The following is a 21,459-nucleotide window of genomic DNA, read 5'->3' on the forward strand; positions in this document are numbered from 1 at the left end:
ATATTTCCGTTAATGAAAGTTAGTTCTCTTCCGGTTATACAGTTTATTGGGTAAGATGGGTAAGTGATCGGTGTTAAAATTATATTGTTTTTAGAAATCTAAATTTTCATCATTAAATATTTATTATCCTTATTGATTATTTAATGCTCTCAATTATAATTTTCTTAAGTTATTTAATAAAAAATTCTTAACTAATTTATTTTAAATTATATTGAATGTAATGTTGCATATGTGTGTGAAATTAATTAAATTTTTCATGGAATTAATGTTTTATTTTTTATAATTTATAATATTTCTTATCTTTTATAATGAGAATTACAGTAAATTAAAGCAGTAAATTAAAATTAAAAGAAAATTAAATAGTATTAAATAAAAATTATCTATAACCTAACTTTTTATAGGTAAACCGCGTGGTCTTCGTACTGCACGTAAACATGTAAATCACAGACGCGATCAACGTTGGAACGATAAAGATTATAAAAAAGCTCATTTAGGTACAAGGTGGAAGGCCAATCCATTCGGTGGTGCTTCTCATGCAAAGGGTATCGTATTAGAAAAAGTGTATGTATATTTATATTAATATTTTTTTTATATTTGAAATGTTTTTGTAAATATTCTTATTAAATGTTATTCTTTTAGTGGTGTAGAAGCGAAGCAACCAAATTCTGCTATCCGTAAATGTGTACGAGTACAATTGATTAAAAATGGCAAAAAAATTACAGCTTTTGTACCTAGAGATGGCTGTTTAAATAATATCGAGGAAAATGATGAAGTTTTAGTTGCAGGATTTGGTCGTAAAGGTCATGCTGTAGGTGATATTCCAGGAGTTCGATTCAAAGTAGTGAAAGTTGCTAATGTTTCGTTACTTGCACTCTATAAAGAAAAGAAAGAGCGACCTAGATCATAGAATCATTGTCATGTATTTCTAATAAATCTATATAAAAGTTTTTAAATAAATTAGTATATTATTATTATACCTATAAATATTTTATTTTAATGAAATTACATAAAATATAAATTTAGAAATTCATTTAAAGAACATTTCAGAAAATTAGTATTACAAATTAATTTTCCAGTTTAATATTTATAGCTTCTTCAGTATTTCTTACAGTATTTTCAATAATTTCACTTAATGGAGTATTTGATTTCTTTATTTCTTTTGGTATATTAGTCTCCAATATTTCTTTCCTTGCTTGTAGAAACTAAACATTAATTTATTATGTTTAGTACATTATAAATAATTTTATAAATTAATGTTAATATTAATAAATATAAAAATATAAACCTGTGTTAAAGAAGAAAAATTTGTATATATATCATTAATATCAGTATCCATGGAATATATATTATTTTTTACATTTTTTTCATCAAAAATTGATTTACATGATTCAATTGATGAGAATGTCTCTATAAATTTTTTTTTCTCTTCATTAAATAATAAATCTTGATCAACTTTATTATTTTCCTTATTTTCATCCTATATTTTTTATATTTTGATATATTATTTTAACATAAAAGATATATAAAAATTCAGGCAAATAAAAATATAAAATTTAAAAGATGATTCTAGAAATTAAAACAAACATAAATATTCATACAAAAATATCTATTGAAGCTTACTTTTCAAAAGTTATAAATAATTTAATTATATATTAGATGAAGTGAGATAATCTATTTCCTAACATTTTTGTATATCAATTTTTGTGTTTGTTTTATTTAATTTATATTAATTAATTAATAAATTCTGTATATATATTAATATTCTGTATCATATAATATATAATGCAATCAACAAAGATGATTTTAATATAAATTATTAAATTAATTTATAAATCATAGAAACGAATAGTACGTTTAAAAATTTGAAAATAGATATATTAAAATTAAATATATGCATATTTACTTGATTTTCTTGAAACGCAAATAAAAAATGTATTAAATATATTATAATATAATAATATATATTATATGTAATATAAAATATACTTTTAACTTACTTTTTCATAAAAAATCATTTCTGCTTCAGTTATATTCCAGTTACATATTGCTTCACATGGATTATGTTCCATTAAATATTCTTTGTTTTCAGATTTATAAGTTGATAATAAATCTTGATGTTCATTCAAACATTTTTGTAAATTCTCAAAATATTCTATAGACTCAGAATAATTTAATTGGGGTTCAATATTATATGTAAATGTATTTGAATCTTCAATTATATAAACCTGACATAAAAATATATATATAAGTGTGTAAATATTACATATAATAAACATATGATATATAAAGCATAACAATAAATTTTCAAAAATGATTCATAATATTTAAAAAATACATGAAAACATATTTTATAAAATATACAATATACAAAAAATCTAAAATATATTGGAAAATATTAAATTTTTCAACATTTTACATATACATATATAGATTGCTATATATGTATATAGATTCAACTTAAAAACATATAGGATTTTATTTAAAAATAATAAGTGCTATTTTTGTTTTAGAAATTATGTCTAAAAAACTTATTATATTGTAAATAATTGTTCTTCTTATATTATTTAAAGAAAAAGAACTACATAAATACATATATTAATTTCGAAGATATAATAACTTATTATGCTATATATATCTCATTTAATACATATAAATCTAAATTATATATTTATTTTTCAAATATTTATTTATTACATTTAATATATCATCAGTTGATTTTTTTATATCATGATTAATTTCAGAAGATTCTATGAATATACTCTTTATAAAATCTAATAATAATCTTAAAGTTGGAATTTGTTTTTCCAATGAACAATTTCCCTGCAAATAAGTATAAATTTATTTTATACAAATAACATAAAAAATTAAAAAATAATATAAGGAATTGAATAATATTACAAACCAATAATAATTTCTTATTACTGCAAATACCAATTTCAGAATAAGATATTAACAATTCTTCTGTAAAAAATGAAAATGATCAATAATTCTTTTGCAAAAAAAATCTTATGTATTATAATGTATAAAATATTAAATATTATACAATTATAACAAACCTTCTAAAGCAGTGCCTTTTAATTTTTGTAATTTTACAGCTGTCGCAGGAGATTTTTCAGCCAAAAGCCAAGACAATAACGAAAGTCGATTTTCTCCACTAAGAATTGTTAATTCTAAATTTTTTATTGATGCTGTTGTAATTTTTGGATATCTTATTTGTACTAAAATGTTATAAAAATCGGTCATAAGTTCTTCTATATTACTCATTATTATAAACACAATATGCTAATCTTTATTTTATTATATATAAATTATATTTTATATCTCATTTATTTTATTTTTGAATTTTTTAATATATATCTTTTTATAATAACTTATAATAACACAAATTAAATAAAAGAACACATAGTTACAATTCAAAGTAAATTACTTATACATAATAACTAATATAACTAACTAATATAAATGTATAATATGTATAAAATTACATATATTTTAGTACTATGTGTTGCCAGTAAGTTGGCAATGAAAAGAATATGGATTTGGTTGGTCAATTTTTATAAATCTAAAATAATTATAAAAATAAGCACGTATATTTCACATTATATCAATAAAATTGTATCACAAAAAAACAAATTTTATAAGAATTAGGACTTTACTAAAAAAATTTTAAATTTTTATATTTTTTTATAGTACTTTTAAATATATCAAAAAAAATGCATAAAGAAAGTGATACGATAATAACACCAAATATTATATTTTGTTACAAAGTATAAAATTTTATTGTCATATTACTTAAGTATACAATTAAATAATGATTATTAAATTTATGTATAATTAATATTAGCTATATAATTCCTTATAACTATAAAATTTAATCAATATCCAATAGTCAGAAAATATTGCTTTCTGTTTGTAAAATATTTTTGAAAAATTATGATACAAAATATATTTTTTTTAATTTGTACTTTTGTCCAGTTTTAATATAGTACACTATTGTTGACATCGATGATGCTGATAACATTACAATTAATCCAGCAATCTATTTGAAGAAAATAAATCAAATTTTTAAAACATTTTGTATAATTAAAAATATATAAATACAATGTAAATACCTTGGCTTTTTGACAAATTCATCACATTTTTCTCTTTCTTCTTCTATATTTTCCACAAATAATGTACGATTCAACTAAAAATAAAAGAAAAATGTATAATAATCATATATACTTTATAATGTAATTTTAAATAATAATCATTATAATTAATTATAAATTTACATTTTTTTTATCTCTATTTTGACAATGTTCTAAAGTACATTTACAATTATTGCCACATATAGCTTTTCTTTTACGACATTTGCAAATACGTGTAGCACAAGTTGTTTTACAATTACATTTTATATCACCATTTAATGTTTCTTTCAGTGACATATCTTCAAATGGCAAATTTCTCGTTGTATTCTGAAAAAAATTATATTATTATTCACGATTAAATAATTGGAAGAATATTGAGAAAAATATGCTTAATCAATGAATTACTATAAGACTTTGTACGCGATTGTAAAGTGGCGTTCGTTTCCAATCTGGATCTTTTTCAATATCATCATCCTCTTCATTAATACTATCATCTGTTAAAGGAAACTCTTCTATCTCTACTTTTCTTACTGTTTTTGGTTTCATATTTTCTTTATTTTGTATTTTATTTGACAGCTGAAAAATTCCAAAAAAACAATAATAAAACAATTATGATATTTTCATTGATTTAATAATAAAATTGAAAGCAATATTATATATAATATTAACTGTTTGTTCAAGCTTTTGACATTTTTCTTTGTAAAACTCCAATTCTTCTCTTAATTTATTGTTATCTTTATTTTCATATTCTTCAATATTATGTGTATCATTTAGTACAAGTTGCTTTTGCATGCATTCTTCTTTCTGCCTAATGCCATAATATTCATCCATCTGTGCTTGCAACAATTCATACTTTTCCTAAAATTATATTTATTATTATAAAATTATAATGAAAAACATATAACAAAAAGTAAATTGAAAAATAAATTATATATTATTATACAAAGAATTAAATTTTTTTTCACATATATTTTACTATTTACTATAATATATACTATATACTATATTTTACTATTTACTATATATGTACAAACCATAAATTCAGATTCTTTTATACATTGCTTTCTTCTATCCTCTTCAATATATTTAAATAATAATTTCAAAGTAATTTTTGCTTCTTCTATCGAATGTATTTTTTGCCACCTTAGATGTGATCTATTTTCTAAATCAATAAATATTTATATAAAAGCATCCCCATAATTTATTATGATTAATAATTATAAAAATAAATATATATTATATATTTAGTATATAGAATACTTACCTTGATCAGATTCAATTACTTTTTGTTGAAGATCAGTAATTTGTGTATTACGTAAATTTAAAAATTCATTAAGTTTAGCAATTTTTGTTTCATTTATATCATTGCTATTTTTAAATCTTTCTAACATAGATGTTAATGATGCTCTATCTTGCATTAGTTTTTCAAGAGAATATTCTGCATCAATAGTGCTTATTAATATTTCTATTTCCTGAGTCAACCAACTTTTGATTTTTTCAGTGTTAGTACTATTCATTTTTTCTTTTCTCATAATTGTTTTTTTTTGTAAATCGAGTGCTTCCTAAAAGTAATAATAAAAAACAAAATTAATCTTTAAACTTTAATTAAATTATAGCAAACATTTTATTTAATTTATTACTTTTAATCTTTTATTAACAGCAAAAGCTTCTTCCATTTTTCTTTTAAATACAATCTCTTGTTTATTATGCCACATTTTTAAACGTGTCACTTCGTTTACTTGTTTTCTATTTTGATCTTTTAATCTGTTTAATTCTTTGTTCTTTGATTCTTTCCATTTTGTAAATTTATCAGATTCATTGCGCATTTGTCTAATTAATTTCACTCTTGTTTGTTTTAATAATTGCATTTCATTTGTTAGATTTTTTATTTGTTGATCTTGTTTATCTTTCATTTTGACTATTTTATCTTGTTCTGTTACCTTCCGTCTTAATTCTGTTATCTTCTTTTCTAATTCTTGTACCTTTTTACGTCTACTTTCTGCCAATCTACAAAATATATAATTTAAAATATAAATTTCAAAATTTAAAAAATAATACTAATTATCATGATTGAATAATAAACTATAATTTTGATATTTAATTAAATTTCATACTTTGAGCTAACATTATTTGTTTGTACATTTTGTAGTGCTTGTAAAAGTTCTTCCTTTTCTGCCTGAAGTGCTTTTATTTCCTGCTCCATTTCTTGTATTTCTTTAGAATAATCGACGATTTGAGATGAGTTTTTTAAAAGCTGACATATAAGACTTTCCTTAATAGCAAGCTCCTTATTGATATTTTGTACTTCATTGTTTCTTTTCACTTGAAGCAAAGTATGTTCTTCTTGTTTTTCATCAAAATCATCTAAACTATCTGGAGAACATATTTCCTCCGTAGATACATGTTCTATATTTTCTTCGTGATTTATTGTAAATGTATTTGCATTAACGGACGTTATTCCATAATTTATAAGTTCTTCTGATGTCTTTTTCTGATCATTTTGAATATCTATTTATTATAAATAAAAATATTTTATTTTAAATATTTTATATTATTAATTTATTATATTAACTTATTTTTTCATTGTATCAAATAATTAAGATATTTTATAATAAATAAAACTATCATTAGATAAAAATATCTTTTGCAATTTTATTACAATAATTCAACTAATATAATGAAAGAAATAGAATCTATATTCTAAATAAAATCGGTTAAAAAATAATAGAATTTTATAATTGTTCAGGAAAATTATTGTAAGCTATGACATATAATTTTTTTAACAAGTTTAATTGTTATAAATAAAATGAGATGATAAAAAAATAAAAATTTAATTTTAATTTTCAAATCTAGTTTTTCAATTTTAAATATCTTGATTAAATATCTTTTTTAAATATCAACAAACCAATGTATAGAATTATTTATATAAGTTGTAATATATATTTTTTTATATTTTGTATATGTTAAAGAAAAAGTTATTACCAAGAATTTTTAAATACAAAACTTCTAATCTTGTACGATATTCATGCTTTTCAAGATTTTTATCAAGATCATTTAAAAGTTCTTTACATTCTTCTAATATCTTTATCATATCAGTCTGAATTTTTTCTCTTGCTTGCTCAGCTAATTCTGCTCTCTCATGCATAGTTACAGCTTCAATTAAGTTACTATTTAACTTTTCTGTTAAATCTCTTATTTTTTTTTGCAAACATTGATTTTTTGCTTCAAGTTCTTGATGTTCAATTGGACAAGAAATTTTAATTTCATGATCCACTAAAGCAACTTTTAATTCTTGTACTAATTTATTTAAGCGATTTATTTCTGAAATCTTTGGGTCTTGATTTACTATAGGTTTATTCTTTATTTTACATGCTCTATCTGCATACCTTAATGTACTCAAAGTTTCATCTAAATTATAATCTGAAAGTATTTCAAATAAAACACAAATACTAATATTAAAAATAAAATATATGTTATATTTATAACAACCTGCTGGGCTAACACATGCTATCATGAGAGTTATGGAATTACCACCCAAAGAATCTTGCAACAATCTTGTCAGTTTACTATCTCTATAACCAACATATGTTGCAGAACCACCTTCACCTAATTGAGAAATAACATTTCCCAATGCCAATAAACCTTTATTTATATTAACTCCTTCTTTAAATCTTTCACCAGTTGCTTGAGTCTTTTTACTACGTTCAGATCCAGCTAAATCTACTAAATGAAACTTTGCAGTTGTTGCTGTATTGCTAAATTATATTTACGAAAAAATAAAATATTAAAATATATATCATAAATGCATAAAAATTGAAATGTTATATTATAATTCCCAAATATATAATACTTACAGATCATCTTTTTGATGTTGATATATGCATAAAGTAAATATTGCGTGACTTCGACTACTGTTTGCATTCATTGCAGTTGCACCTGTTGCACGTCCTAAAGATCCTTGTGTTAAACAATTTAATGCTTGTATTGCATTTGTAACTTCTTTCTCCACTAGTCCAGTAATCTTTATATTTTTACCATCATCTCTAATATCAACAATAGATTGACTTCGTTGTTTATCAGTTAATAAATCATATAATTGTTCTTGATAAAGTTCCATAAATGAAACTGTAATTTTAAAATTCCAATCTTCTTTTGATGAAATTATATTAAATATATCATGTACTGCTCGTGGTATAATACCCATATCTTCTTTTTCAATATAATTTGTACCCATTGAATGAGTTTTACCACTACCTGTTTGACCATAAGCTAATATAGTAACATTATAGCCTATAAAAAAAATTTGTTGAAATACAATTATATTTGTTGAAACAATTATAATATTTTATGGAATTATTTTAATAATATAATTTTACCTTGAAAAATATTTTTTATCATATCTTTAATAGCAGTATCATAAAATTCTTCTTGACTAACGTCAGATGAAAATACATAATTAAATGTAAAAGTTTTAGCTGTATTACATACAATTATTTGTGGCTCACCAGGAACCACATCTAAACATGTTTGACAACCTCGTTCAATTTCAGTTTTTACTAATGGACGAATACGAACAGCAACTTTAACTGAATCTTCACTCATCTACATTGATATATATTTTTAAATAATTTACATAATTTTATTTTGGCTTTCATAAGATATATAGTTTTTATAAAATATTTTATAATTTGTTTATACAATAATATTTTTATAATTTTTTGTAATATATATTTATATAATTATTATTCAAATTCAAATTATTTTATTTTAAATTCTACATTATTTTATAATTTTTATAATATATTTATTTATATTGAAAACCTTAATTTTTAACAAGAATTATGTTATTACTATTATGCATTATTGTATATTATTTTCAAAAATTATATAATAAGAATATAAAATATATTATGAACAATTTCTTTTTTGAATATAAATTTAACAAATTATTTTTCTGATATTTTATTTCATTAAAAAAAATTATAACTATTACCTGATTCATTTTATAAGTATATAAATTACTTTGCAAGTTGGAGGTAATAATATTTAGTTACCTTTAGTTTATTCGTTGAAATTTTATATTTATATTTATATTATACTTTATTTTGTATAATAATAATAATAATAAATATAGATTTATAATTACTGATTTTTGAAACTCGTCCAACAACCGTTGTCAATATATTTGAAATTATGCGGTTTCGCATGAACTATATAGTTATATGTATGGTATGTGAATTTGAAATTGTTCAGTTTTTTAATTGGTTATTATTTGTTACATTAATATATTTTTATAAATTTTATCAGAGAAAGAAATTTTATTAATAAAATAAAAAGGAATTTTTTTTTAATAAAATAAAGTTAAATGAAAAAAATAAAAATCAAAAAGAAATAAAAAAATGTAAGTTAAAAAATAAAACGAAAAATTATTATTTAGTTTAAAAAGTTATGCTATAGTTTACTTAACCTTTCTAATTCATGTCATATTTTTTTTAAATATTTTAACAAAAATATATTAAGCAATAAATATACATTTATATATGCCTGATTCCGGCATTAAGATTTTAAGTGCGAAATTTTCATGTATGTATTTAACATAGTCATTACGTGTTAAGAGATTAATAAAATAACTATAATTATCTATAAGTATATTATTATATATACTTAATATATAATTAGAACATGCATAATTAAAAAATTAGAAATTTATATATCAGTCATTATAACATTTGGTTTGTGGTAGACTTTTGTACAATTATTAATTTATGGTTATATTTATGTTTACAATAAAAAGGTGCACGATAATTATACATTTAGAAAGCGAATAATTAAAAAATTGCTAATTTTTTATTTTTAAATCCATAGAAAAAATTCATAGAAATGATTTTTATAAAAAATAAATAATAATTTGGAAATCAGTAATTATAAATCTGTATTTGTTGTTATTGTTCATTATTATAATAATTGCAATGAATATTGCCTGATTATAATATCATGTAATTTAAATATTTTATGAAATCAATTTGCAATTGATATTTTTCTGCAGTTTTTGAATTTCCTACAATATGGCTTTTAAATCATTCTTTCATTTAGGCAATAATACGTGTAAATGGTAAGATAAATTTTTATATTTAAATTTTTATGTTCATCAATAATTTTAATTATATTAATTTATTATTTTTTCAGTGTTTTTATGTCTATACAATTTAAATCTAAATTATGTATTATTCAAGGATATACACAAGGGTATAGACAAATTAGAAATATTCATAAATTGAGAGGTAGAACAAAACTATCTATATCAAATGATTTTGTTAGTAGACAATCAGGCTATACCTCCAGTTTATGGAAACCATTTACTTTTACTGTTGTGGTAAAACATTAGTATAAAATAATATAAATATATAGTTAATTGACAAAATCTTTCTTTTTTTTATTAAAAACTTTTTATTTATTAAAAATTTGTTTTATTTAAATTTAATTATTTTAATATCATAAATTCTTCTTTTTTCGTTAATTTAGTTTAGTGCAACAACATTTATTGCTGCTGCAATTTGGGAATATGAACATATTAGAAAAAAAACCTATAGTATAATCAGAAATTACAAGCAATGGGGAATACATGTTTGTATATTGAAATTACATATAAAATTTTATACATAAATGAAAAATGATGTTCTTTACAGTTTATTATAAAATATTAATTTTATTTAGCGAACAGGATGGAGACACAAAATGGAAACTTGGTGGAGAAATTTGTCAGAAGGAGAAAGAATATTTGTTCCTATATGTTTCTTAAATGTGCTAGTATTTTTATCATGGCATATACCTGCATTTCGACCAACAATGTATCGATATTTTTGTAGCAATCCTACATCTAGTAAGTAATATAAAATATTTATTATAATATAGATTTTAAAAGTTATTTTAAATTTTATATTCTGATTAAGACCGATGTTGGCCAATGTTATTCGTAACATTTTCTCATTATTCCCTTCTTCATTTAATTATCAACATGTACGTATTATATGACTTCTGTAAAATTGCTGTTACGGAATTGGGTAGAGAACAATTTTTGGCCCTTTATTTGACTAGTGGAGTAGTATCTAGTTTTTCAAGTTATTTATATAAAGCTACAGTTGGTATAAAAGATCCTTCTTTGGGAGCTGTGAGTATTTATATTAAAAGTTATATATATAATGTTTTTATTCATACTAATAATTGCACTATAGTCAGGAGCAATAATGGGTGTCCTTGGATTTGTATGTACTCAGTTTCCAAATGTATATCTATCTATTGTTTTTCTTCCTATGTTGAAATTTACAGCAAGTTCGGTATGTTAATATATTAATAATTTTAATAATTTTATAAATAGGTTTAAGTTTTATGAAATAGGTTTAATAGATAATAATAGATTTTAATAAAAATATTTACAAAAAGGCCATTAAAGCTGTAATGGGACTAGATACTGTGGGATGTCTTATGCGTTGGCAACGTCTTGACCATGCTGCACATTTAGGTGGAGCATTATTTGGAATGTAAGCATCTATATTAAAAACTTATATGAATCTATATATTTCTTACTTTTGTTTATTATAGATTTTGGCAAATGTGGGGTAATGCCAACATATGGCAAAAACGTGAACCAGTATTAGTATTTTGGCACCAACTGCGTGAACCACCTAGGTCTCATTAATATCTATTTGTTATATATAATTGATATTAATATGTACTAATATATATTTTTAACATTATGAAAAGTTGTAAATTTATAAAAAGTGAAATTATATATAAAAAAAAAAAATGAATTTTATTTTATAATTAATTTAGTATTAATATTATTAAAAATTAAAGAGTAAAAAAACAAAATAAGTGACAATATTAATGAATAATTTCTTTAATTAAAATCTTTTTAAAAAAAATTATAAAAATAAAATTATTTTGAAATAGTAAAATAAAATAATTTTATTAATTATTATTATTATTATTATTATTATTATTATATTTATTTTTATCATATAAAAATACCAAAATTTATTACATTATTCATATTATTCATTTATTTTTCAATATCAAAAACATTTAAAAAATAAGTACATATTAACATTTAAGATATTTTACATGATGTTTAATATGATCTTCTATGAATGTGGATATAAAAAAGTAGCTATGATCATAGCCCTCTTGAAATCTAAGAACTAATGATAATCCAGCATCTTTTGCAGCAGATAACAAATTTTCTGGCAATAATTGCCCATCTTTTAAAAACTTATCTTCTTTTCCCTAAAGTTATATATTACATTTATTTATTGTAAATTTTCAACACAGTTATTTTTATTATACCTGATCAATCAAAATATCCAAAGGAGGCCCATTGTATTTTTTAACCAATTCTGTAGCATCCCAATCTTTCCATTCAACATTAGTTTCTGATCCACCCAAATAACCAGTAAAAGCTTTTTTTCCCCATGGACATAAAACAGGATTACTTATTGGTGCAAAAGCAGATACAGTTTTGTATAAACCAGGATTTTTTAAAGCACATATTAAGGCTCCATGTCCACCCATACTATTATTAAAAATATTTACATAGATAAATTATTGTAAATATTATAATTTTTAAATGATTTATGAATAAAATAAATTAAAAATTATATTTTATATATATATAAAGATATGTATAATATATATATATATAAAAGATATATAAATAAATAAATAATTTTTCAATTTTTTTTCAATCTTTTAAAAATATATATAATTTATATAAAAATACTACTTTTTTAAATAAATTAAATTTTTAAAAGATATAAAATAAAACTAAATATAAATGTTCTTACTATTTAAGTGGATTTAATAATAATGATTCAATTTATATATTAATAAATACATTTAATCTTATATGAATTATATGATTTAGTTAAATAATTATCTTTTGTGTTACCTATGACCCATTATGGATTGTTTGTATGGTAAAACAGGAAATTTTTCATTAATCAAAGCTGGTAATTCTTTAGTAATATAACTGTACATTCTATAATTTTTTTTCCATGGTTCATTTGTTGCATCAATGTAAAATCCAGCACCAGTTCCAAAATCCCAATCATCATTTTCTCCAAGTATATTAAGATTACGAGGACTTGTATCAGGTGCAACTATGATAACACCTTGCTCAGAAGCATACTTTTGTGCACCTGCTTTTTGAATAAAATTAGCTTCTGTACATGTTAAACCAGATAACCAATAAATAACAGGTTGAGGTCCTTCTTCCACTTGGGGTGGAAGGAAAATTCCAAAATTCATTTTACATCCTAATTCATAGCTATATTAAAAAATTATTTAAGTAATCTTATTTAAACAACTTTGCATAATAAATAAAATTACAATACCTCTCATGCAAATAGACTTTTTGCCATCCGCTAAAAATTTTATTGCTAGAAACTTCGATAATATCTGGCATCTGAAAACATTTTCCAATATTAAAAATAATTAATTATTTATTTTTTAATTGCTTCTTATACTCTTTTTTTTAAATTTTTTTTTTTTCATTATTAAAAGGTTAGATATCATTAATAAAAAATGAAATAATTTGATATTTGAAATTTTGTATATTTAATGATAAAAGAAATAAAAAAATTAATTATATTAAATTAATGAATCTTTTTTACTATTCTTCAATTAATATATTTAAAATATGAATTAAATATTATTTTAAATAATATACTCACTTTGTATCGCAAAATATTACGTAGAATATTTGTGATTTCTTATGAACTTTGAATAATTATGAGATTCGTGACATAATAAAAATATCAATTATATATTATCTAATAAATTGATAATAGTTTTTTCTAATACGTTTGTATTGAATTTATGTTATGTTTACATGTTATTTTAATAAGAGAAAGTAATATAACCTCAAAATAATTGGATTTATGACTATATATAAATTAAATGATTTTTATAATTTTAAAAAATTTATATTTCAATTAAAAATAATTTTATTATGACTTTATTTTTTTAATATCAATTAAAATTCTTATTTGTATGCTATTTTTGGCAAATATACATGATAAAATAAAATTAATATATAATATTCATAAAATTATATTAAAAAATTTTCTTTGTTAATTGTGCTTGTACAGAAGCTTTTACAGATAGCTGCTTTTGTTTTGTATTTCTTATTGTATTTCTTACTGGTAGAACTGAAATGTAATGATTTAAACAAATAATAAATTATATATAAATTAATTACAATATATTTTATGATACATATGTATAATAAATATATGTTTTTATAACATACTTTCAAATTCTGGTTGTATATTAACAATATGTCCAATACTTTCTTTAGATTCATAAATACTTTCACGATTTGTACTTTTTGGTAGACATTCTGATGAATTTGTATGACTATGGGAATGATTTGATAAAGATTGACTAAATAAAATTGCAGAAGGTAATTCTATATTTTGAGCTGCTAATAATTTTTTAATATAAGATTCAACTTCTACGTGAGAGATTGTAAATTCTGCAATATCTTGTAAAACAATGGAATTTTGTTCTTGAAGTTCACGTAGCTCAATCTCCTTCTATTAAATGTAAATAAATTAAAATAAGTTTAAAAAATATGTTAGATAATTTACAAACCTCTTGTATAAGAACATTATTGTCCCCTGTAGTTTCATATAATCGATGAATACTTTTTTTAGCATTTTGTAAATTTTTATCAGCTCTAGATATTTTTTCTTTTTGTTCATGAATTTGCTGCTTTAAGTCAGTTAAATATTGGGTTTTATTTTCTTTACATTCTTCAATTTCTTCTATGTCCTTAAGAATTTGTACATACTTATTTTGTATTTTCTATAAAAATTATTTTAAGATTTAATTTTTTATTATATTTTTTATTATATTATATTATTATATTTTTTATTATACAAAATTTTTTTTTTATTATATGAAACTAAATACTATAAAATACCTGCATATTTTCAGTTAACAATTGTAATTCTTCTTTTTTTTGATTTAAATTTTGTTCAGCATCTTGTAATTCTTTATCCAATTTTTTATGTTCTTCTACTTCTGATATGTCTTGATCATTTGTACTTAATGTTACCTTATATTTGTCATTGCAAATATTTATCACACGTAATGTATTTTCCATAGCTTGTATTTCTTCTTCAGTTTTTCTTATTGTTTCATCTAATTTGTCACCTTGTTCTTGTAAAAGATATCTTTCTTGCGCATTTTGAATTTTCAAATGTGTAGTATTCATTGGAGTGCCATCAGGATTAGTACCTAATAATGCAGTAGAATTATCGTATCTTGCTTGTAATTGTTTTATCCGTATTTTTCTTTCAGCAATAGCATTTCTTAATTCTGAACATTCACCGTCTGCAACTCTTTTTTGAATATTTAAAGATTCTTTTTGCACTGTAATTTCTGCTTTTCGTTCTCGCACTGCCTAATAAATTTTACATTCTAAGTTAACATTTTTAATTGCAATATTTTTATTATTCCTATAAATAATATTTTATCAAAAACTTACTGCTTCTAATTCAAGTCTATATTTTTCCAAATCATAAACATTATTTCCAATGTTGAATATCATTTTTTCCATTTGAGATACTTTAAGTCGTAACATACTTTCTTCTACTTGTTTTTCCTCATAACGATTTTGAACAGCTTTTAATTCTTTTTCTCCTACATTCATAAGGAGAACAAGATTTTGCCTTTTATCTCTTAAGAATTCTAATTCACTATTACTACTTGTTAAATTGTTTGATATTTTTCTCATATTATCCTATATAGTAAAAAATAGATTCAGTGCATCTTAAATAAAATATAGTTTAAATAAATAAATTAATTTTAAATTATATACTTCTAAAGATGTAATTTGTTTTTGCAATAGCTTAAACACATTCGTTTTTTCATCTAAATTATTCTGAAGCTCTTCTATCTTTTCTTGTTTTTTCTCACTTTTAGACTTATCATATTCGTGACCTCTCAATCTGTTCAATTTCATTTCATATTTTCGAATTTCAAATTGTGTTTGATACCATACTTCTTTTTTATCTTCCAAAATTTGTTCGTCTTTAATACATAATTTATCTAATAAATCACATTTTTTAAATTCTCTTTCAAGTTGCATTTTTAAAACTTTCTCTTCGTTTTCTAAATCTTTTATTTGAGTCATTGCGCGTAGATTTGTATTTTGTAGTCGATTTATTTCTTTAATTATTTTAGCTTTTTTTTTCTCTTGTTCCTATATTATATATATTTTAATATGTTATTTTACTTTATTCATAATAATAATATTTCATAATAATAAATAAATTATATATCATCAATAATTATATATCATAATAATAAATTATTATTTTTAATAATAAATACCTCTATCATATCCTCCAGTTCTTTTGCTTTTTCTTCAATATTCAATTTTTGACTTTTAATATTTTCTAACTTTGTTGTTAAAGCAGTTATTTGTTCGTTTGCTTTATCTATTTTTGTATTTTTAGTTTGAATTTGCAATTTCTTATGTTTTACGTCAGTTCTTACTTGTTCCATACGTTGGGTTAAATCTTTCATTATATTTTTTTGTATAAGAGACTAAAAGAGAAAAAATTTTAGAAAAATTCTAATTTTTTTCTAAAATAAAATTAAATTTTATCAGAGTATATTTTTAATATTCTTACCTGATTTTCATATGTATTAATAATTTCTTTCAGTTTAATTTGTTCTTCTTTCATAGAACCAAATTCTTTTTCTAATTTTTTAATTGAATCTTGAATTTGCTTATTATTCGCAATTTGTTCTTTTAAAAATTTTTCAGATTCTTGAAGTACTTTTTTTTTATCTTGAGAAATATCATTTAATATTTCAATATCCTTTTAAAATAATTTATTATTGTTTTATAATAATTTTAATATTATTTAATAAAAATCAAATTGAACAAGAATTTTTTAATAAATATTATAAATATTATAAAAATTATAAATATTTATTCTTTTAAAATGATAATGAAGAACAATGAAAGAAATATTTTTTATATATTAATTATCTTCGATTTCATTTAATATATTAATTGAAAATAGAAACTTTGGATATTTATGAATCAATAATCAAGTATTTCTTCTAAGATTTTAATAAAGTTTCAAATAAAGAATAATATATTTTAATATTAAAATTTTGTATTTTTATCTTCATATTTAAATATATTAAATCATACATTGACAATTAATATTTATTGATATTTAAAACATTATTTATTTTCTATAAAAATGCCTAAGATATAAAAAAATGTTTATTAATTTATTAAATATTATTACATTCATTAATTTTTAAAATAAAAAAAGAATCGAACTCATGTTCATTAGACAAAAGATGTTTCTTTCATTATTTTTTATTATTTTTTATTGATCTATAATTTCGAAACATTTTATATATTTAATTGATATAATTGCTATAACAATCATGAAAAATAATTAAATATTTAATCGTACTTGAATGATTTTTTTAATATCATCATTTTTTTGCTGTAATATGTTTACGCTTTCTTTCCATTGATTAAACATTTGTCGATATTCTGTCAATGCCTGATCGTACAATATAGTTGTTCGATTAAGAATAATTTCCATTTCTTGTGCTTCGTTAGATGTTTTAATCATTGCATTATTATATGTTTGTAATTCTTTGCTAAGCTTTTGCCTTTTTAATTCCAGTTCCTAACTTTTACAAAAAAAAAAATTTATATTGCATAATTAAATTTTAATCGTATTAAACTTCATTTAAGATTTATTGATTTCTTTTTTACCTTATATTCTTTTAAATCTTCTTTCATATATTGTTCTATTAATTCATTATTATTTTCATTTTCTTTTAATATTTCTTCCCATTCTTTTAAATTATTTTCATCATACTTAAGTACATTTTTGGATGTTTCTATTTTTTTCGTCATTTTTTCTAATTCTTTTTCAATATTTGATACTATCTCATTTATTTCTTTCCATTCTTTTTGAAAATTTCGCGCTTTTTGGCGAAGACTTGTTTCAGTGTTACAGCTTAGTCGGTAATTATGATCTTCGGTTTTAAGTTGTGCCGAGTGATTAGTTAAAAGTTTTTGATTCATATTTTGTTCTGTCGTCAAATTGTTAATATGTTTTTTCATCATTTTAATTCTTTCCTCTGTTGACTCAAGTTGTATGGTCAAATTTTCTTTTAGCTTCATTTTTTTTTCAATCTTTCAATTAAAAATATAATATTATGGAAAATTGAATAAAAACGGAATAAATGTATTAAAAATAATAAGTAAAATAATATTTCAACTTCTTAAAAGTGCCATTATTTTTATTTTTTATTATACATTTAATTTTTATAAAAGTATTTAATTTTTACTACTGTGCAAAAATTTATCATGCTTAAAACTAAAGTGCAATACAAACAAAAGAATTTAGATATATGAAAACGTGAGTGAAATTAGTATTATATAAATTATAGTATTACTTCTTCTTCTAATAGTTTGTTTTCTTCATTTGCTACCGGTATGCGAAATCCATTATTCCATCCTAACTCAGTTAAAACTGCATCGATGTTATTATTCATATTTAACTTTAATTCTTCTTTTAAACAAGTCTCTAAAAGATAAATTGATGCATTCATTCATCAAAGATATAATATATAAAAGAAGCGTTTATAATTTGCCGTCATGGTAACCATAATATGTTATATTGATAATAATAGTGCGTAAATTATAGCAAATTTATTTTATAATAAAAATTTTGATATCTTTCTATTCTTTTATTTGTCTTTTATAAAAATGTATTTGTTAATTTACAAATTATTATAGTAAATATATAAAATATTTTTTATAATTAAGAATATAATAATATAAATTAATTCCAAGTTCTTAGAGAAAGTTATGAGAAATATAATATAGTAACTTTATCAATAAGGTTACTTAAATTGATGAACTGCATCAAAATCTAGTATGTAACTAGATATAGTGAAAACGTGTTTGCTGTGTTTGACGTGAGACAAGAGTAAAAAATATTGGATAACAATGGCGGACGAAGAACTACCAGCGGGTTGGGAAAAACGTTTAAGCAGATCCACTGGTACGTCAATCTTTTTAATATTCGTCAACTTATACAAAAATACTTTTACATAATTAATTATTTATTTTATTAATATTTTTTTATCTAAGTTACATTATTTTTTTGTATCGGTGTAATAGGGGATGTTCGGCCGGCATTTTTCCGGCTAACTAATATTACGCTTGTTAAATTTTATTATTATTAACATAGTTACTAAAGAATTATGGAAATTTAATAAATACATATATTGTTTTTTATATTTTTATAATATTTTAATCAATCATCAATATAGCGCTAAATGTGTTGAAAAAATGTATAATTTTACAATGTCAAAATTTTAAATAATTTTGCGATTTAAGAAAATATCATTATTTTCATTTTTTGTAAAATAAATGTAATAATATTTATATATTTTTATTTATATATTTTTTATAAAGTATTTCATTATAAAGGCAATAATATAAATTAATACCGTAATTTGTAACATATATATTATATTATATTGAAAAAATCCATAATGTTTTATTGATTAATATACTTTTATTATTAGGACAACATTATTATTTAAATATTTATACTAAGGAAAGTCAATGGGATAGACCAGATAAACCAGCTGATCCATCTGGAAATAATAAGGGAGATGGCCCAGAAGAAGTTCAATGTTCCCATTTATTAGTAAAACATTCAGGTTCTAGACGACCATCTTCTTGGCGAGAAGAAAATATCACAAGATCAAAGGAAGAAGCTCTTGAACTTATTAAATGTAAGATATCAATAATTTATTTTTTAAATTTTATTATATTAATATTATAATTATATATATTATTATATAATTATAATTTTTTTATATATCTTTATAATTTAATATATAAAGCTTACAGAGAACAAATTGTGTCAGGGAAAGCAACATTTGCAGAACTTGCTTCAAAGTATAGTGATTGTAGTTCAGCTAAACGAGGTGGAGACTTGGGACCATTTAGTCGAGGTGCAATGCAAAAACCTTTTGAACAAGCAGCATTTGCTCTCAAAGTTGGTGAATTATCTTCACCAGTTCATACAGATAGTGGTATTCATATCATTCAGCGAACAGCATAAAATATATTAATCTCATATAAAATATTAGATACTTTAAAAGAAACTTCTCTCATTTTTGCTAATAAAATATGTTCACAAAGGTAGGAAATTTTCATAATTGTATTCAGAATCACATATGTTTATTTTTTTGATGAATAATTTTTTAAGAGCAAGATATAAATTGTATATTCTTTTCATAATTCAATGTCCAATTATATATTTATGTCTTCCAGCAATTTTAGCCGAAGTAGTATATTACAAAATTTTAATTTAATGATATATCATATGCATCTGCATACAATGAAAACAAAATTTTTAAAAATGATACAAGATAAAGAAGATAAACTTTATGTATACCTTTAAGAATATTTCCTATTCTAATTTATTAGTTTTACATTCCTTAAATGTTAGATACATTAGATTAATCGTTTTTATTGGTTTTTATTGTAAAATATAAAGTGTTTTATAAAAAACAAATATTTAAATTTCTAATCTTTTCCTTTTCTAATTTATTCTAATTTAGCATTTGTTTCTTATATTCAATCCAATGCATTAATTGAAACAAGTTTGGATATTTGTTATCAAATAAGTATAAATTATATTACAATCTCTTGTATTACAGTAAAAAATTGAATTTTCAATTAAATTGTTAAATAAATTTCAAGTGAAATATTAATCCAACTAAGATGAATTTAACATAAATAAAATATAAATATGTATAATTACAAAGTTTTTGCTCAAGCACAGATAAATATTCATATTTTAATTTTAGCATTATTGCAGCTTATTTTATAAATGGATATACTACTTTTTATGACTCAGAAGACATTTATATACAGTTTAGTTCAAGAATATTTTTATTTTTCTTTTTCATAAAAATACGTAATCATCGTATGCAATAATTTAATTTTTATTGATATATACTTCAATTTTTATTTTAAACCATTTTCTTTAAACACTAAACAAAATAGAAATATGAATATTGCTAGATTTTGTTAAATGTTATAGATGTGTCATAACATTTTAACATTATAACATTTATAAAGTATATAATTATTTAAAATCAATTAATAATAAATTTTGGTAAAAAAAATACTTATATACACTATTGTATTATTTTAATATTTTAATTTAAACGGCATATAAAAAAAACTTGTTTA

The 21,459-nt window shown here is 21.0% G+C and overlaps 7 protein-coding genes across 17 annotated transcripts; 3 read left to right on the forward strand and 4 right to left on the reverse strand.

Moving 5' to 3' along the window:
* The first annotated feature begins 25 nt into the window (after positions 1–25).
* On the forward strand, positions 26–957 carry RpS23 (ribosomal protein S23). The gene is made up of 3 exons (XM_003692394.4): positions 26–59; positions 402–561; positions 640–957. Exons 1-3 carry the CDS (start codon positions 56–58, stop codon positions 905–907), a joined length of 432 nt encoding a protein of 143 aa, XP_003692442.1. The 5' UTR covers positions 26–55; the 3' UTR covers positions 908–957.
* Positions 958–968: 11 nt separating this feature from the next.
* LOC100869379 (uncharacterized) lies at positions 969–3,591 on the reverse strand. The gene is made up of 6 exons (XM_031915605.2): positions 3,057–3,591; positions 2,903–2,961; positions 2,695–2,820; positions 1,998–2,225; positions 1,286–1,477; positions 969–1,202 (listed from the first exon to the last, which is right to left on the reverse strand). The coding sequence occupies exons 1-6, from the start codon at positions 3,262–3,264 to the stop codon at positions 1,065–1,067; spliced, it is 951 nt and encodes a 316-aa protein (XP_031771465.1). The 5' UTR covers positions 3,265–3,591; the 3' UTR covers positions 969–1,064.
* A 164-nt stretch (positions 3,592–3,755) lies between these two features.
* On the reverse strand, positions 3,756–9,323 carry Klp3A (kinesin-like protein 3A). 2 transcript variants are annotated; one of them, XM_086911051.1, is made up of 14 exons: positions 9,185–9,323; positions 8,507–8,732; positions 7,985–8,420; positions 7,620–7,885; positions 7,113–7,550; positions 6,245–6,638; positions 5,771–6,137; positions 5,395–5,692; positions 5,165–5,292; positions 4,800–4,988; positions 4,536–4,706; positions 4,275–4,457; positions 4,113–4,186; positions 3,756–4,039 (listed from the first exon to the last, which is right to left on the reverse strand). In XM_086911051.1, the coding sequence occupies exons 2-14, from the start codon at positions 8,730–8,732 to the stop codon at positions 4,027–4,029; spliced, it is 3,183 nt and encodes a 1,060-aa protein (XP_086767177.1). In that variant the 5' UTR covers positions 9,185–9,323; the 3' UTR covers positions 3,756–4,026. The 2 variants fall into 2 exon arrangements, with proteins under 2 accessions (XP_086767177.1, XP_003692507.3); XM_003692459.4 differs by having other exon boundaries at positions 9,124–9,191.
* Positions 9,312–11,938, forward strand: rho-7 (rhomboid family intramembrane serine protease rho-7). 4 transcript variants are annotated; one of them, XM_086911054.1, is made up of 9 exons: positions 9,312–9,531; positions 10,177–10,242; positions 10,317–10,503; positions 10,653–10,754; positions 10,845–11,010; positions 11,081–11,298; positions 11,363–11,464; positions 11,571–11,668; positions 11,730–11,938. In XM_086911054.1, exons 2-9 carry the CDS (start codon positions 10,196–10,198, stop codon positions 11,824–11,826), a joined length of 1,017 nt encoding a protein of 338 aa, XP_086767180.1. In that variant the 5' UTR covers positions 9,312–9,531; positions 10,177–10,195; the 3' UTR covers positions 11,827–11,938. The 4 variants fall into 4 exon arrangements, with proteins under 4 accessions (XP_086767180.1, XP_086767179.1, XP_003692443.1 ...); XM_086911053.1 differs by lacking the exon at positions 9,312–9,531 and adding an exon at positions 9,534–9,713; XM_003692395.4 differs by lacking the exon at positions 9,312–9,531 and adding an exon at positions 9,643–9,924 and having other exon boundaries at positions 9,996–10,242.
* Positions 11,939–12,163: 225 nt separating this feature from the next.
* On the reverse strand, positions 12,164–14,189 carry LOC147657266 (S-formylglutathione hydrolase-like). Its single transcript, XM_086911056.1, has 5 exons — positions 13,859–14,189; positions 13,520–13,590; positions 13,075–13,452; positions 12,474–12,699; positions 12,164–12,413 (listed from the first exon to the last, which is right to left on the reverse strand). Exons 2-5 carry the CDS (start codon positions 13,588–13,590, stop codon positions 12,231–12,233), a joined length of 858 nt encoding a protein of 285 aa, XP_086767182.1. The 5' UTR covers positions 13,859–14,189; the 3' UTR covers positions 12,164–12,230.
* On the reverse strand, positions 14,108–18,791 carry LOC100871060 (coiled-coil domain-containing protein 39). Its single transcript, XM_086911052.1, has 11 exons — positions 18,636–18,791; positions 17,947–18,372; positions 17,636–17,857; positions 16,829–17,020; positions 16,527–16,742; positions 16,012–16,395; positions 15,679–15,933; positions 15,112–15,594; positions 14,781–14,993; positions 14,437–14,722; positions 14,108–14,335 (listed from the first exon to the last, which is right to left on the reverse strand). Exons 1-11 carry the CDS (start codon positions 18,789–18,791, stop codon positions 14,241–14,243), a joined length of 2,928 nt encoding a protein of 975 aa, XP_086767178.1. The 3' UTR covers positions 14,108–14,240.
* On the forward strand, positions 18,255–20,776 carry LOC100871374 (putative peptidyl-prolyl cis-trans isomerase dodo). 7 transcript variants are annotated; one of them, XR_015292905.1, is made up of 5 exons: positions 18,585–18,871; positions 19,085–19,246; positions 19,776–19,988; positions 20,100–20,400; positions 20,533–20,776. XR_015292905.1 is itself a non-coding variant. In XM_086911057.1 (4 exons), exons 2-4 carry the CDS (start codon positions 19,192–19,194, stop codon positions 20,318–20,320), a joined length of 489 nt encoding a protein of 162 aa, XP_086767183.1. In that variant the 5' UTR covers positions 18,255–18,598; positions 19,085–19,191; the 3' UTR covers positions 20,321–20,776. The 7 variants fall into 7 exon arrangements, 4 of the variants coding, with proteins under 4 accessions (XP_086767183.1, XP_086767184.1, XP_003692447.1 ...); XR_015292907.1 differs by having other exon boundaries at positions 18,593–18,871; positions 19,036–19,246; XR_015292906.1 differs by having other exon boundaries at positions 18,594–18,840.
* The last annotated feature ends 683 nt before the right edge of the window (positions 20,777–21,459 follow it).

This window comes from Apis florea, unplaced genomic scaffold, assembly GCF_048593485.1.
Source record: "Apis florea isolate Af1SG1 unplaced genomic scaffold, ASM4859348v1 contig_3203_pilon, whole genome shotgun sequence".
Classification (NCBI taxonomy): domain Eukaryota; kingdom Metazoa; phylum Arthropoda; class Insecta; order Hymenoptera; family Apidae; genus Apis; species Apis florea.